Here is a 14909-nt window from a genome sequence, read left to right as displayed (position 1 = left end):
TGTCGTTTCTTGAAGGGAAAGAGTAAAACAATACAAACTTCATATTAATATCTGCTAACTATAACAAGAAGTTACAGTAGAAAGAGGTCTGGTTGCGTCGAAAGGCTAATTCTTACTCCAGCTTACCATTCAGCTATCAAAACATATATGTACTAATATAAACAGCTAACAATCAAGTTGTCTTTTCTATAACTATAATAGGAAATTGAGATCTTAATTCGCTGAAGTAATACTTTGATTTGATAATATATTTAAAAAAGATATTCAATACTTTCAGCTCCCAAACTTTGCAATGAAAGCAATTTATAGCTTGGTAGTAAATTAAACGCTGCATATTTTAAGCGTGTCACCAATTTAAAAATAGATGGTTCTTGTGTGTCATTGTGAGACCAAGAAAGGCAACGTCAACTATTGTAACAAGCAAACATTTACTGCGCTGGCCAAGTCAATGTAACAAAAACTAAACAGCAAAGGGAGAAACAGGAGAGGACATGATAATACAAAGAACGGTAAGTAGTAATAGAGGCTCACATGAGCGGTAACCAATCAGGAGCCGAGAAAGACAATAAGCTACTGTTTGGAGAATAATGGATTCTATTGTTTCCAAATCCGAGATGGCCGCCATAAATTTCAGCCAATCAGGAGCCGATTTAAGAATTCAAGATGGCGGCGCCCACGAAAGTCGGCCATGTTGGAAAACAGCCCACCAGCCCCGACGGAGGACTGGGATCGGTCTCACGGATTTCCATGGCGACACAAATCACGCCAGGGTCACGCAAAAATGTCATGCAACTTCAAGATCGATACTTACAGTGTCCTGTGGTCCTAAACGACAGAGGTCCGTCCAACAAGCGGCCATGATGGACACTGAGAGACTTGTGTCCGAGGCACTTATATACCTTTCTATTCGTTCCAAAGCATCCTGGGATGGCGACCTCATCGAGAACCAATCCTAGACTTGCCCCACTCCCTTCGCAGTCGAAGGGATAAAAATAGGGGTAAGGGGGTACTCCCCGTTCCAAAGCATCCTCATCAGGAGCCAATCTTAGACTTGCCCCACTCCCTTCGCGGTCGAAGGGGCAAAAATTGGGGTGAGGCGGTACTCCCCGTTCCAAAGCATCGTGGGACGGTGACCTCATCGGGAACCAATCCTAGACTTGTCCCACTCCCTTCTTGGCCAAAGGGGTAAAATAGGGATAAGGGGGTACTCCCTCTTAGTCTGCTATATAAAACCTTCACACGTTTTGAAAAGGACCAAAACAAAGTTTGTTGACTCACGAAATGGAAGTTAGAAGAAGTCGAAGACTACTAGGATTGATCCCCGAAGTAGATGAGTTCAAGGACAAATGTTTCATCTGTCAAGGCGACCTTGTCATTGACTCCTTGACTCGATGTAGTGCGAAAACTTATTGCTGTAGAAAATTTTTGCACAAGAGATGTTTGCAACAGGAGTTACAATACTCAGATAAGTGCGGACATTGCAAAACCTCAAATCCTCGCGGGAATGAAGATGAGGCACAACTTTCACCTTGGGAGGAGGTGGTACGCGAGAGGATTACCAACGCAACGAATGTCATCAATAGGTATCGGCGAGGGGGACGGCCTTATCATATTCACAATCGTAATATTGTTTCGTGGAGGACCTTGCCCTACCATGCGAATCTTTCCATCTGGTTTGAATTTTATACAAGCCTCACCATCTTCGTGCAGCAAAGGCGAAACGCTATTCTGTACATCCATGCCTATGTCAACTTGCCGTGGATGACCATTACTCAATCAATAAGACAGACGGTGTATGAAATGTTCAGTAGAAACATCCCAACGGAAGTAATGCTCTGCGTACGCGAAGTAAAGTTTAGGTCATTGTTCCTGTCGTGGCTGCAGTACGACGCTGAGGATGAAGTGATTATCAACAGATTAACTCTTCAGTCATCTTTTTCACCCCCCATTTACCCTGAAGACACAGCTTGGGTGTAACGTGTAACTTTTATTGTAACTCAAAAAACTCGTAAAACAAAACAAAAACAAAAACAAGGAGTCTGAGTCTTTGCAACGTTTATTGAATAATGATAATAAAAATAATAACATGAACTCCGAAAAAGAATTGATTACAATTTTTATCTCTTTAAGTCTTGACCGTCGGTATTCCACAAAGTGTTGGGAACTAAACTCGTTTCCAGTTTTACAGACTCTTGGTCCCTGGTCCCAAAACGCACGATATTCTGCCCTAGTTTTCTTTGCTTTTGGTCATGAAGTCTTTGCCTGATCCGTTCCTTATTCTTGGCATAGTAACTTCTCCAATACTCGTTGATCCGTTCCCTGTTGTTTTTACACTATTGTCTTCGGTAATTTCTGATGTGCTCCTTGTTCTGTTGACAATAGGCTCTCTGGCTGCTGGCGAGTCGTTCCTTGTTGTTTTCATACCCTCTTTTACGACGGGTTTTGAGAATCTCGACGTTCTCTGCACGATATCTCTTTTGTTGGGCCAGGATTCGCTGTTTGTTCTTGGCATAATATTTCTTGTGGTAGGCCTTTTTACAGACAACCCTCTGGTCATTCCCTGACAGTTTATTGGAGCAATTCATCTTGTATGTGTGGCGTCTTACAAATAATGACTAAAACCCTGGAATCACACACTCTTATAAGAGTCACATGGCTAATTCAGGTCTTAACCTCTTCTTCTACTTCCTCTTCGTAATCGTCGTCGGGGAGTAACTTCTTCCGCATTAGTCTGTTTAGCAGGAATTTTCGTTTTGCCACTGCCGACTCGGCTGCTTCGTCAAAATCCATGTCGTCTTCCTGAATAAAGCGTCGAAGAGTCTTCATGACTTTACGGTGTATTGCGTCGTGTTTGATACGGTGAGTCCATTTTAGACGCTCTAAGTAAGTCCTTCGTAGCTTTCTTCTACTTACTTGTAATAGGACGTTGAAAGCAGCATTTTCGGCATAGTTTTGGGATTTTCCCTTATCCAGGAACTGCTGGACTTCTTTCAGGTAGGTTTCTTTGACGTCTTCCCCGACGTTTTGACGTAGCGGACTCCACGGATCTGGTTCATCGTCGTCCGCTTCTTCTTCCTCTTCGGAGCTGCTACTATCCTCATCTTCTTCCTGTTCCTCTTCAGGCTCCTCTTCATCCACCTCTTCTTCCTCTTCAACGTTCTCATCATTGTTATCTTCCACGTGACCAAAAATATCTGTTGAACGATCATCCATGATTCTCGTCGACCTTCACCCAAGACAACGTATTTCAAATGAGCCGAGTCGATTAAACTGATGTTTAATATACCATTTTAGGCAATGATCAGACATCCTCTCTCTTTCTTCGATGCCAGCGCGGGTATCCTTCGTGCGTCATGAGGTGACTAAACACGCGTTTCCTGTCATCACTGGCGGGATGTAAATCCAGGATCGTGTACCCAAACGGTCGTTCGGTCACTTTTTGATACGCGTCCATCATGTCTTGTCAGCAAGTGGGAAAAGCTTGAAGCAGTAAATTCTTCATCCCTAATTGATCTCTTGGATTTTTGAAGGCTACGATGTAGTGGGCGTTCCTGGAAATACTCTTGGCGTATTTCCCTGGTGGAAACATGTCTTGGCACAAGTACAACACGGTGATATTTTGATGATGAGAGTGTTTGGGGAATAAGTCTAGCAACGCTTTGTCCTCACCTCCCTCTGCCATCAGATCGTCCAGTACAAGTAATCAACCCTTCGGAAACCATGACTTGAGATGGTCTGACTCTGGAATCCCTTCATGAAATTGCCCACCAGCGTCTTCCATGTCTCTAAATCCGTCTTGCCACGCCCCATAGCAATAATGAATCGTAGTGGGAGGGTTTACAAACAATTCTTCTAAGTGATCCAAGAGTAACGATTCGGTAAAACAAGTCTTGCCACAACCAGAAGAGCCCACGATCAAAATACTGGAGGGTGTCTTGAACCGAAACGCTTCTCCCTTTTCTATTCTACTAGGGATCCCATGGTGCATTTCGGTAGGATATGTGATATTTGGGACATCTCATGTCTTTTCTGATCCACTGCTTTGACAACTATGTTTTTCGTGACGAATTCTACTGTCTGCACGAGAGAATAGTCTATGACAATATCGACAATAAAGGGACATGACTCCTTGCTAGTTTGACTCAAAATGAATTGAGGCAGTTAATGCCTTAGTTTTATACATGATTAATGATCGAGTTGACGAGTGTGGTGGAGGAGGTGGTGGTGGTGGTGGTGGTGGTGGTGGCGGCGGTGGTGGCAGTGGTGGTCATGGTGAATGTGGTGGTGGTGCAGGTAATGGATGTGGTGGTGGTGGTGAATATGGTAGATGTGGTGGTGGTGGTGGTGGTGGATGTGGTGGTGGTGGTGGTGTAGGTAATGGATGTGGCTGTGGTATTGGATGTGGTGGATGTGGTGGTCGTGTAGGTGGTGGTGGTGGGGGATATGGTGGTGGTGGCGGTGGTAAATGTGGTGGTGGTGGTGGATTTGGTGGTGGTGGCGGTGGTAAATCTGGTGGTGGTGGATGCAGTGGTGGTGGTGTAGGTGGTGGATGTGGTAGTGGTCGTGGTGTAGGTGGTGGATGTGGTGGTGGTGGTGGTGGCGGCGGTGGTAAATATGGTAGTGGTGGTAAATGTGCTGGTGGTTGCAGTGGTGATGGTGTAGGTGGTGGATGTGGTGGTGGTAAATGTGGTGGTGGTGTAGGTGGTGGTGGTGGTGGTAAATGTGGTGGTAGTGGATGAGGAGGTGGTGGTGTCGTAAAAGATGGTATGAAAACAACAAGGAACGACTCGCCAGCAGCCAGAGAGCCTATTGTCAACAGAACAAGGAGCACATCAGAAATTACCGAAGACAATAGTGTAAAAACAACAGGGAACGGATCAACGAGTATTGGAGAAGTTACTATGCCAAGAATAAGGAACGGATCAGGCAAAGACTTCATGACCAAAAGCAAAGAAAACTAGGGCAGAATATCGTGCGTTTTGGGACCAGGGACCAAGAGTCTGTAAAACTGGAAACGAGTTTAGTTCCCAACACTTTGTGGAATACCGACGGTCAAGACTTAAAGAGATAAAAATTGTAATCAATTCTTTTTCGGAGTTCATGTTATTATTTTTATTATCATTATTCAATAAACGTTGCAAAGACTCAGACTCCTTGTTTTTGTTTTTGTTTTGTTTTACGAGTTTTTTGAGTTACAATAAAAGTTACACGTTACACCCAAGCTGTGTCTTCAGGGTAAATGGGGGGTGAAAAAGATGACTGAAGAGTTAATCTGTTGATAATCACTTCATCCTCAGCGTCGTACTGCAGCCACGACAGGAACAATGACCTAAACTTTACTTCGCGTACGCAGAGCATTACTTCCGTTGGGATGTTTCTACTGAACATTTCATACACCGTCTGTCTTATTGATTGAGTAATGGTCATCCACGGCAAGTTGACATAGGCATGGATGTACAGAATAGCGTTTCGCCTTTGCTGCACGAAGATGGTGAGGCTTGTATAAAATTCAAACCAGATGGAAAGATTCGCATGGTAGGGCAAGGTCCTCCACGAAACAATATTACGATTGTGAATATGGTAAGGCCGTCCCCCTCGCCGATACCTATTGATGACATTCGTTGCGTTGGTAATCCTCTCGCGTACCACCTCCTCCCAAGGTGAAAGTTGTGCCTCATCTTCATTCCCGCGAGGATTTGAGGTTTTGCAATGTCCGCACTTATCTGAGTATTGTAACTCCTGTTGCAAACATCTCTTGTGCAAAAATTTTCTACAGCAATAAGTTTTCGCACTACATCGAGTCAAGGAGTCAATGACAAGGTCGCCTTGACAGATGAAACATTTGTCCTTGAACTCATCTACTTCGGGGATCAATCCTAGTAGTCTTCGACTTCTTCTAACTTCCATTTCGTGAGTCAACAAACTTTGTTTTGGTCCTTTTCAAAACGTGTGAAGGTTTTATATAGCAGACTAAGAGGGAGTACCCCCTTATCCCTATTTTACCCCTTTGGCCGAGAAGAGAGTGGGACAAGTCTAGGATTGGTTCCCGATGAGGTCACCGTCCCACGATGCTTTGGAACGGGGAGTACCGCCTCACCCCAATTTTTACCCCTCCGACCGCGAAGGGAGTGGGGCAAGTCTAAGATTGGCTCCTGATGAGGTCACCAGCCCAGGATGCTTTGGAACGGGTGTACCCCCTTACCCCTATTTTTATCCCTTCGACTGCGAAGGGAGTGGGGCAAGTCTAGGATTGGTTCTCGATGAGGTCACCGTCCCAGGATGCTTTGAAACGAATAGAAAGGTATATAAGTGCCTCGGACACAAGTCTCTCAGTGTCCATCATGGCCGCTTGTTGGACGGACCTCTGTCGTTTAGGACCACAGGACACTGTAAGTATCGATCTTGAAGTTGCATGACATTTTTGCGTGACCCTGGCGTGATTTGTGTCGCCATGGAAATCCGTGAGACCGATCCTTGGCAGGATCTATAAGATTAATGACAGAGGCTTAGAAAATGAAAACTGACAAACCCAACTTTAACTATGGTTACAGCTTTTCCAGCAGTCAGTTTAGGAACGCCAGTTTTAAATGAACCATAGCCTCTATTTGGCGCGCAAGCATATAAACAATATCCTCTATTTGGCGCGAAAATATAAAATCAATAGCCTCCATTTGGGGCGGAAATATGCTCGGATATTTGTATGCGGACATAATCTGTTTTTTGAAGTAAAACTGTGAGCTTTGAAGAAGAGATAATGTCCAAGGACTTGAATATCCTAGCATATTTTCCCGCCAAATGGCGGCTATTGTGTTTATTATCCTTTAAATGTTTTTCGCAACACGCGCGGTCTTGAAAATTGGGGAATATCGCTCGTATATTTCCCAGTTTTAGCTGGGGAATATTCAGTCACGTGACGCGTTAAACAAACAGCGCGCGAGCGAAAATATTTGATGGATTACAGGCACCGATATTTGTCCGCGGATATTGTCCGTTCTGCCGGGCGGAGAAGTGAACCATCTTCTAAGAGCGAAGCTCGAGGAAGACTGTAATCTTAGAGAAACAGTTAACGTCCGAAGGGAGGAACCTCCTAAAGAAGCCTATAAAATGTCAGTGTATATTTCGGTAGCGACGGTTCGAAAGTAACGACGGCCGAAAGGTAGTGACTACGAAATTACTCGTCTTTTCATTAAACAAGAAGAATATAGATTGTATCCAGAAAACCCAAGTATTCAGATTCTGAACAAAATAGTTGTGGTACTTCCGTTGATTTATGCTATTTTGCGATAACTTCGTTTTTTTACTCCCCCTACATTAAATGCTGCTTGTGGTCAAACGTCAAAACTACAATATATTGAGAGTCCTTAGAAACAGAATTGGAAGACTGCAGGGGAATTTTTTATAGGGTTTTTTTATTATTATTATTTCAGGGACCTCTTACACGTGCATGTAAAGTTTGTAAGCTAGGTTTTTTGCAAAAAGTTTTATCCAAAATGGCAAAGAAGTCCAAGACGCAGATAAATTGGTTGCATTAAATATATGAACTGTGTTTGGTTGATTGTTATCCCAGGATGCACTCTTCCTGTTTATAAACAATGTTTCGGACACGTAAAATACTTACATGTTACATTTACTTTAATTTGGTAGCCAACTGGATTTCCAAATCCGTTGTAAGCTGTACAGCGGTATGTTCCAGCGCCAGTTCTGCTGATGTTTGAAAAATCCCAAGTGACACCCTGGTGCAGTACTTCACCATTACTACCATCCCCCAGCACTCTGGTCCAGGTGATGTTTGGTGTTGGTTTACCACTTGCTTCACACAATAACTGCATGTTCGACTCTTCACGCACAGTCTGGTCACGACTTACTTTAGTAAGGCTCGCTGGAACTGATAAAAGCATGCACACAGTGAAGCTTTACTCTTACATGTACGTAATCTCAAGACAAAGTCATGTTTGATCCTTCAAGCAAAATCTGGGCTGACATTAGTTAGCTTGGCAGAAACCCATAATAACAACAACATCAAAAACAACAACAATAATATTAATGATAATGATGATGATGATGATGATGATGATGAATAATGTAATAATATAATTACGCACAGTAACGAATCTCTGACGTTCAGACAGGTCTTGATGCTTTTCGAGGTATTACATCGCTGAAGAATTCCTGTTGGCGTTTTCATGTAGAGTCTGATAACAAGGTGGATTGGAGTGAGGGGTGCCCTCTCTTCCAAAGTATAGAATAGAATATGAAATCTGACGTCAGAGCTAATGCGAATGCAGGCGAAGCAGTGACGGATAAAGAAGTGCTTAGAATAGGGATGGTTGGGGAGAATTATTGCTCTGAACAGGACGAAGGACGTGCCTTGCGGCCTTTCCCTTGGATCCATTATTAACTGCGAAATTGTTTACGCCTAAATAAGATCTCTTGAAACGAGTGGGTAAATCACAACAGGTTCCTGCCCAGGAACTTGGTTTTCGAGCAGTCATCTAGTTGTGGCGAGCAGTGCTACCTTATTTATAAGTAAAATTTACACGTGGGGAAAAACGTAACTGTAAAGGAAGCTTACAGTACAATAAACGAGAAACAGTGGCAACCAGAGAATACTAATATAATCACAGCACGAATCAAATAATTCCAGTTTGTACATGTTCGTGACCTGACCAGTCCTGCTGGAGCAGTACGAATGCTAGTCATTAGAACAGACGATTTTGATTGGCTAGTGTCTAAGTTCATTTTTTCTTTTTGCGCGATTGTGGCGCTATTCAAATCCACGAAATTTGAGCGTAATTTTCGGCTAATCAAAACCGCTGTTCTCACATGACTGGTTCGATCACTGGCAAACGCAGACTATTTTCTTAAGGTACCTTGGTCGTTGTAATGTATAACCCGTCGGTTACATTTTCAATTGCTTTCTTGATTAATAAGTGATTGATAACGTTGAAATAGTAGTCACTCGAGTTTGCGAATCGCGCGACTATCTCAAATTTAAACTTGAGCCTCTTGTTAAACAAGAAAGCAACTAAATCCATAGCCGTCAGGTTTGTTCGGCCAAACAAAACACACTATACTGCAAAAGGCCGCCATTATTTAAACAAGCTTGCCTTCAATCCGCTGATTCCATATTTGGGCAAAAAAATTTTCGTGGCTCTGAGTGGTCGGCTAAAAAACCCCAGCATTGTTCCGAGCATATAAAGAGAATTTAGACGCTTCTAGGTGATATACTTCTGCTATAATAAATAGTACCAATTAAATGTACTTGCAAAGTTATTTGACTGATTAGCTAAGAGTACTGCAGTTCAAGTGTAACAGTAATGCAACACAATAGCAAAGTTGTCTGAGGAATTTAAAAGGTGGTCAAAGTTCTCATGAGGTCTTTTGAAGATAGCCAAAGACTTAAGGGAGATGCTCTGAATAATTCCGATTAATTAACATTGCTAAAAATCACACAAAGATTTTCCAACATTATTAGAAGTTCTCACAATATTTTCCTAAATTTCCCACGATGGGTCCTGCACACGGCCTTGTAAGTATATAACTTATGTAAAGCCAAAGTATGCCAATACGGCTATCTTTCAAGCGTATCACACAATTATTCTGATGCAATTTGGAATAACTAAGCACTTGTAAATTTTTCAAACACTACAAATTGGACTCACCCTTCAGGCCCATGCAATTTTGTCAGGGTTTGTAAAAAAATTAATTGTGCTTATTCACTCCAAATAATTGAACAAGAACAAAATTATTATAGTATGTGTGTGACAAATGTTTCAGGTTGACATGTAGCCCTTGTAAATCACCAGTAAGTAAACACATACTAAATATACATAGTTGTAGTTCCCCCCACCTACCGCCCCCTGAGGTCAACACAATACCACGTCACTTCTGAGGGAATGAAACAAATTATTTGATTTGAAATTATGCCCAACACTGGTTGATTGTTTAATATCACATTCAACAAATAATCCTGGGCCTTACCCAATACTGTAATCTGTAGTTGCACTGTTGGTCCACTTCCTACTGCATTTTGTGTCTCACAGCTGTACGTATTAGCCTCTTCACTGAGCTGTACATTTTGGATCTCAAATTTTCCTCCATTACTTACTACTGGCGTATTCTGTCGCTTGATGGTGTATGTTGGTGCAGGATACCCATTTGCACTGCATGTAAGAGTCACTGTAGTGCCCTCCACTACAGTATTGTCTGGCGTTCCAGTTGTGAACTTTGTGACAGTTGGCCGATCTGTTTCATACAGGTAAAAAAAATACTATTAAGATGTCATGTTGTGATACAGCTGTACAGTTAATATTACTGTAATGTACATGTATGTATTTTGCATACTGGTACAGTGTATATGGCATTAACCGCAGATCCCTAACTTCTAAACATGTTAGCTTTTCACATACCAAGTGTTATCATAAATAAATATAGCTAAGACTAAATTTTGGTGGCCTGTTACTGGTGCAGTGTTAGAAAAATAGTCTTAAGTAGCTTTTCGTCATAAGGATCTTGTTGGCACACCATGCTTCTTTGAAACATGTTAAAAAGTACATTCGTCAAAATAATCATATAGCTGTGTGGTTTGTGGTTAGTCTCGAGTATTTATTAATTTATCACTTGTAATCAATACAGGATTTTTCGTAAGAACATCTGAATTCACAGTGTGCCATGAAGTACAATGTACATTTTATACAAAACACTCAGGTAAGTTTTTGGCCACGTTGGTGTCCAGACATTCTTTCCTGACCAATTACACACAGACTTTATAGAAGTCTTTTTTACTTCCTGTAAAAAGAATTTCTGGCTTGGTAGTTATTAATTTTAGCCAATTTTGAAACCTATTGATAACTAATTTCCAACAGATATCTGTAGACTGAAACCTCACTTACACTTAACGCATGTGCAGTACATTATGCTTTTATGCAAATGAATATATGAAAGATCATATATTTGAACTGCGGTAAAGGGTATGAAGACATGATTTCTCCTCAGTTCAATTGTATGATCTTTCATATATTCATTTGCATTCTTCAACATCTACGGGTATATTACGAACTCACAATGTGACCAGCGCCCAGTTGGCTTGATAGCTCAGTTGGTAGAGCACTGCACCAGTATTGTAGAGGTCATGGATTCGAATCCCGTTCAGGCGTGAATTTTTTTTTTTTTTTCAGGCTTTAATCAATCATATCTTCATGACGCTTTTATGCTGCAAATTTTCCTGGAGAGTAGGTCTCCAGCCCACAACAAAAAAGAAACTAAAAGTTTGAATTCCCCAACTTTCGAATTCTGACTAAAAGTGAGAAATCACATACAATGTATCATCCCACAAAACCATCCCACACTCAGTTGTTTCTCATTATTTATCCCATCTGAATGATCTTCGACCTTTGATCCTAATCCAGTCATCCCGTACAAATGCCACCTTAAAAACACATGTTCATATTTTTATACACATTGAAACTATCCTGAATCCTGCACCTGTACAAAGTAGCTAACTTACAGGTACGCGTATAACAAAGAATTATTAATAATAAACTCACTCGCATCGTACATAAACCACTTTATATACCTCGTCAACTCCCAACGCGGACAATAACTTTTGTCTACTTCCGGGACAATATAGCATTCTTTTTCACGAAAAATCTTTAATTTCTTCCATAATTTTATATTCTATTGTATTATACGGAATTTTACTCTATTGTATTTTTATTACTATATATTTTTGAATTTTTAGCGCCTTTATACATTGTACATGTACCATTTTGCCCATTGAAGACTCTAGTTAAAGACAGTGGGAAGCTTGTGTTTTTTAAATAATTTTAGCCAGAGAACATTTTTATATTTTGCCATGTTTGGCTGCAGCCGGTCTATATTTTCATATGTACATGTATATGTGTTGTAGGTCAAAATGAAATTCAGGTTGAACAAAAATCCTTTTTCTCTTAACCCTAATTATTCAAGGATCATGAATAATCAGAGTTAGGAGAAAAAAAGAAATTCAGAATCAATTTACATGTAGGTTAAAATCATTTTAACCTGAATTTAATTCTGACCTACATTTGTACAACATATACATGAAGCTAAGTATAAAATTAACTTTACTTACATGTCACTGTCACATTTACTGTATAGTCTGCAGTACTAATACCCAAACCAGGAGCAGTAACAGCAGCAACACAACTGTATCTTCCTGCATCATTCTTCTTTGCTAATGTTATTGTGAAGTTGGAGTTGTCTGCATCTTCTTGAACCTTTACATTGTCTCTATACCATGTGATCAATGGCTTGGGGTTACCACTGGCAACGCATAAAAGAGTTCTCGTATTTCCTTCATCTATGGTGATGGGTCCTGATTCTTGATGTGTGATCTTTGGTTCAACTACATGAGGGGGGACATCAAATCTCATTAACAGTCTGGGTTAGTTAGAGGGTACATGTTCATGTAGGTTCTACATGTATTGTAGGCTTTTTACCACAATTCCAAAAGTGGTCGGGTCAGGCTAACACATAATCTGACCGAAGTCTAAGGCATCTGAAGTTTTTCAGTTGCACTGTACGTATATAAACATGTAAGGAAGGGTAAAGATATGGAAACTTACAAACTACAATTAGTTCAGCCTGGTCTGTTATCCACAGAGGATTAAAAGTAGTGAATTGAACTCTAAATATATAGTTTCCACTGTCCTTTTCCTTGATATTTAATAGCCTGAGTGTATTTCCTGACACTTCAACTCTCGACGTATATGCTGAATCTATGTTAACTGGTCCAGAAGACAGAACAGTTGCAATCCTCTGGTCGATATCAAATGTCCATTCTCTCTCATTAGTGACTTTTCCGTCTAAATTGTAAGACCATGACAAGGACACAGTTTCCCCTATCAATTGATACACTGTATTGCCATTGTTAGGTCAACTGGTGAAACTTGGTACACAGTCTACACAAGCAACAACAAAGATAAATGTTAACGAAGATGCTCTACTGTACAAGAACGACATGATCATATGCGTGCATTCACGAATTAAAGGGATAATGATTAAAGTAGTCAATCACCATATCCAAAAGATCTTCCTTGAAACATTTCTCCTAACCTCGCCTACCACCTACATGTAAGACCTTGTGATTAGTGGAAATGATTAGCCCTTTTTACTGTGGAGTTGCTGCAATGACACTGAAAAGGGCACGTGAAGGTATTATTTTTTTTTATGATTTCCAACTGGACTGTACACTGGAGAGAACGAACAACTGTCTCAACTTTTCCCACTTCTCAAAATGTACATTTACACATGGTACAGTACAGGAATAATTTATGTGCATCATTAAATTTTTCTCAGTTTTCTTACTGTATACACACATACACGCACATGTAGACTCAACCAAACATACATGTACCTCACGAACAGTGTACATAAACATCACGGAATCGTCACTTGAGTCTTGTGCAAAACCTGGCACGTGCACTATGCTATCTTACAGACGAACATTCCCGTTATGGAGGGGGACGTTAAGATTTTCGGTTTTGCGGAATTGGCCAATTTTTGGTTCGGTTTTCGGTTTTCGCACTTAAAAAGTGCTCTTTTCCGGGTTAGGTGTCTTGTGCGATTTGCGGGTTTTCTCCAATTTAGTCTTTGGTTTTCGGTTTTTGACAACAATGATGGCGGTTTTTCAGATTTTTTTGCCCAATGCATTTTACGGTTTTTCTGGTTTTGCCAAGGAAGTTACACCCTGCAGTCGTGCTAAAACTGTAATTCCAAGGAACACTTACAGTTAGAGAAATGCATGACAAGCCTAATCTCTTTAGCAGCCGTTATTTGGGTCGTAACGGCTGCCAAGCAAGCTATGAAAAGCTAAAGATAAGATCAAAGCAAAGGACTACAATGGCAATCAAAAAGTAACTTCAGAATGTGATGTTTATTTTAAACAAAAATCACCTGAAATCATTTTATCGTGCAATTTGTTTAAGGTTTCACATCGCTATAGGTCTGTGGAGCCGATTTAACGGATGGTGAATGGTAAATGGGAGGCTTAGCGAAAAGCCGAGACTAGCGTTTTTCTTTGCGAGCCTGAGACATTTTGACCTCTTCAATTGCGAGACAAAGACTTAAAAGTGTTTTAAATGCGAGCTCGAGACGTTCAGATGCCAAGACGTTCAGACGTCATTTAAGCTTACATAAAAATGGGTACCTCGAGACTCTATAAGTCATGCGTAAAAATAGACACTGCAAGATAGCTTTGGGGAAAAATCGAGCTGACTCCGAGACGCACATAACCGCTAAAAAGACCAGACTGCGAGACTCGTGAAATTCGGCAAAAATTTTGTGAGACCCACGGTTTTTGAAGGACCATTCGCTACCCCTTAGAGTGACTCTTGTCTAGGTCCTTGGACCTTCGCCTTGCCGGCGAAATAAATTTCGTTGCAAAATCATTATTATTATTATTATTATTATTATTATTATTATTATTGTTATCGTTATTATTATTATTATTATTATTATTGTTAGGATTATTATTATTATTATTATCATCTTTGTGTAGGGTCAGAGAAAACTTTGAAGCAGCAATTTTCAGCAAAAGGTTTCTCTCTGGCCTCGGGTTACATTAGTTTAAACTGTACCAGCATCCTCCATATCCTATAACATTTATGCGTCAAAGCAATACCTTTGTCATCAATGTTTCTGTTCCCGTTCTTTAGCCTTCCAAAGCAAGAGTAAGGAAAGGAATTTTGAACACTGCGGTTAGTGTTTGTTGACCTCAGTCTTTTGCCGCTGTATGTTTTTTTTTTTTTTTTTTTTTTTTTTTTTTTTGGCGTAAACATTTGTAGGCTCTAATAATTGGTAGCCACAATCATGACTAATTGTCCTTCTTCGAAGCTAACACTTATCCAACGACATAATTACTATTGTTG

The 14909-nt window shown here is 40.7% G+C and overlaps 2 protein-coding genes and 1 pseudogene across 2 annotated transcripts in view; all 3 read right to left on the bottom strand.

Moving 5' to 3' along the window:
- Positions 1 to 2661: 2661 nt before the first annotated feature.
- Positions 2662 to 3222, bottom strand: LOC145493682 (uncharacterized). The gene has a single exon (XM_081473149.1). The coding sequence runs from the start codon at positions 3211 to 3213 to the stop codon at positions 2662 to 2664; it is 552 nt and encodes a 183-aa protein (XP_081329275.1). The 5' UTR covers positions 3214 to 3222.
- A 79-nt stretch (positions 3223 to 3301) lies between these two features.
- Positions 3302 to 3781, bottom strand: LOC145492495 (uncharacterized; annotated as a pseudogene).
- Positions 3782 to 7583: 3802 nt separating this feature from the next.
- The window catches only part of LOC145492438 (igLON family member 5-like), a 40386-nt gene continuing 33060 nt past the window's right edge, over positions 7584 to 14909 (bottom strand). Inside the window, exon 3 of the mRNA XM_081471884.1 lies at positions 7584 to 7885. Within this exon, the coding sequence (XP_081328010.1) occupies positions 7584 to 7885 (302 nt within the window). The remainder of the gene's footprint in view (positions 7886 to 14909) is intronic.

This window comes from Orbicella franksi, chromosome 7 (assembly GCF_964199315.1).
Source record: "Orbicella franksi chromosome 7, jaOrbFran1.1, whole genome shotgun sequence".
Taxonomy (NCBI): Eukaryota; Metazoa; Cnidaria; class Anthozoa; order Scleractinia; family Merulinidae; genus Orbicella; species Orbicella franksi.
Note: the sequence above shows the minus strand (reverse complement) of the source record. Positions and strands in the feature narration are given on the sequence as shown.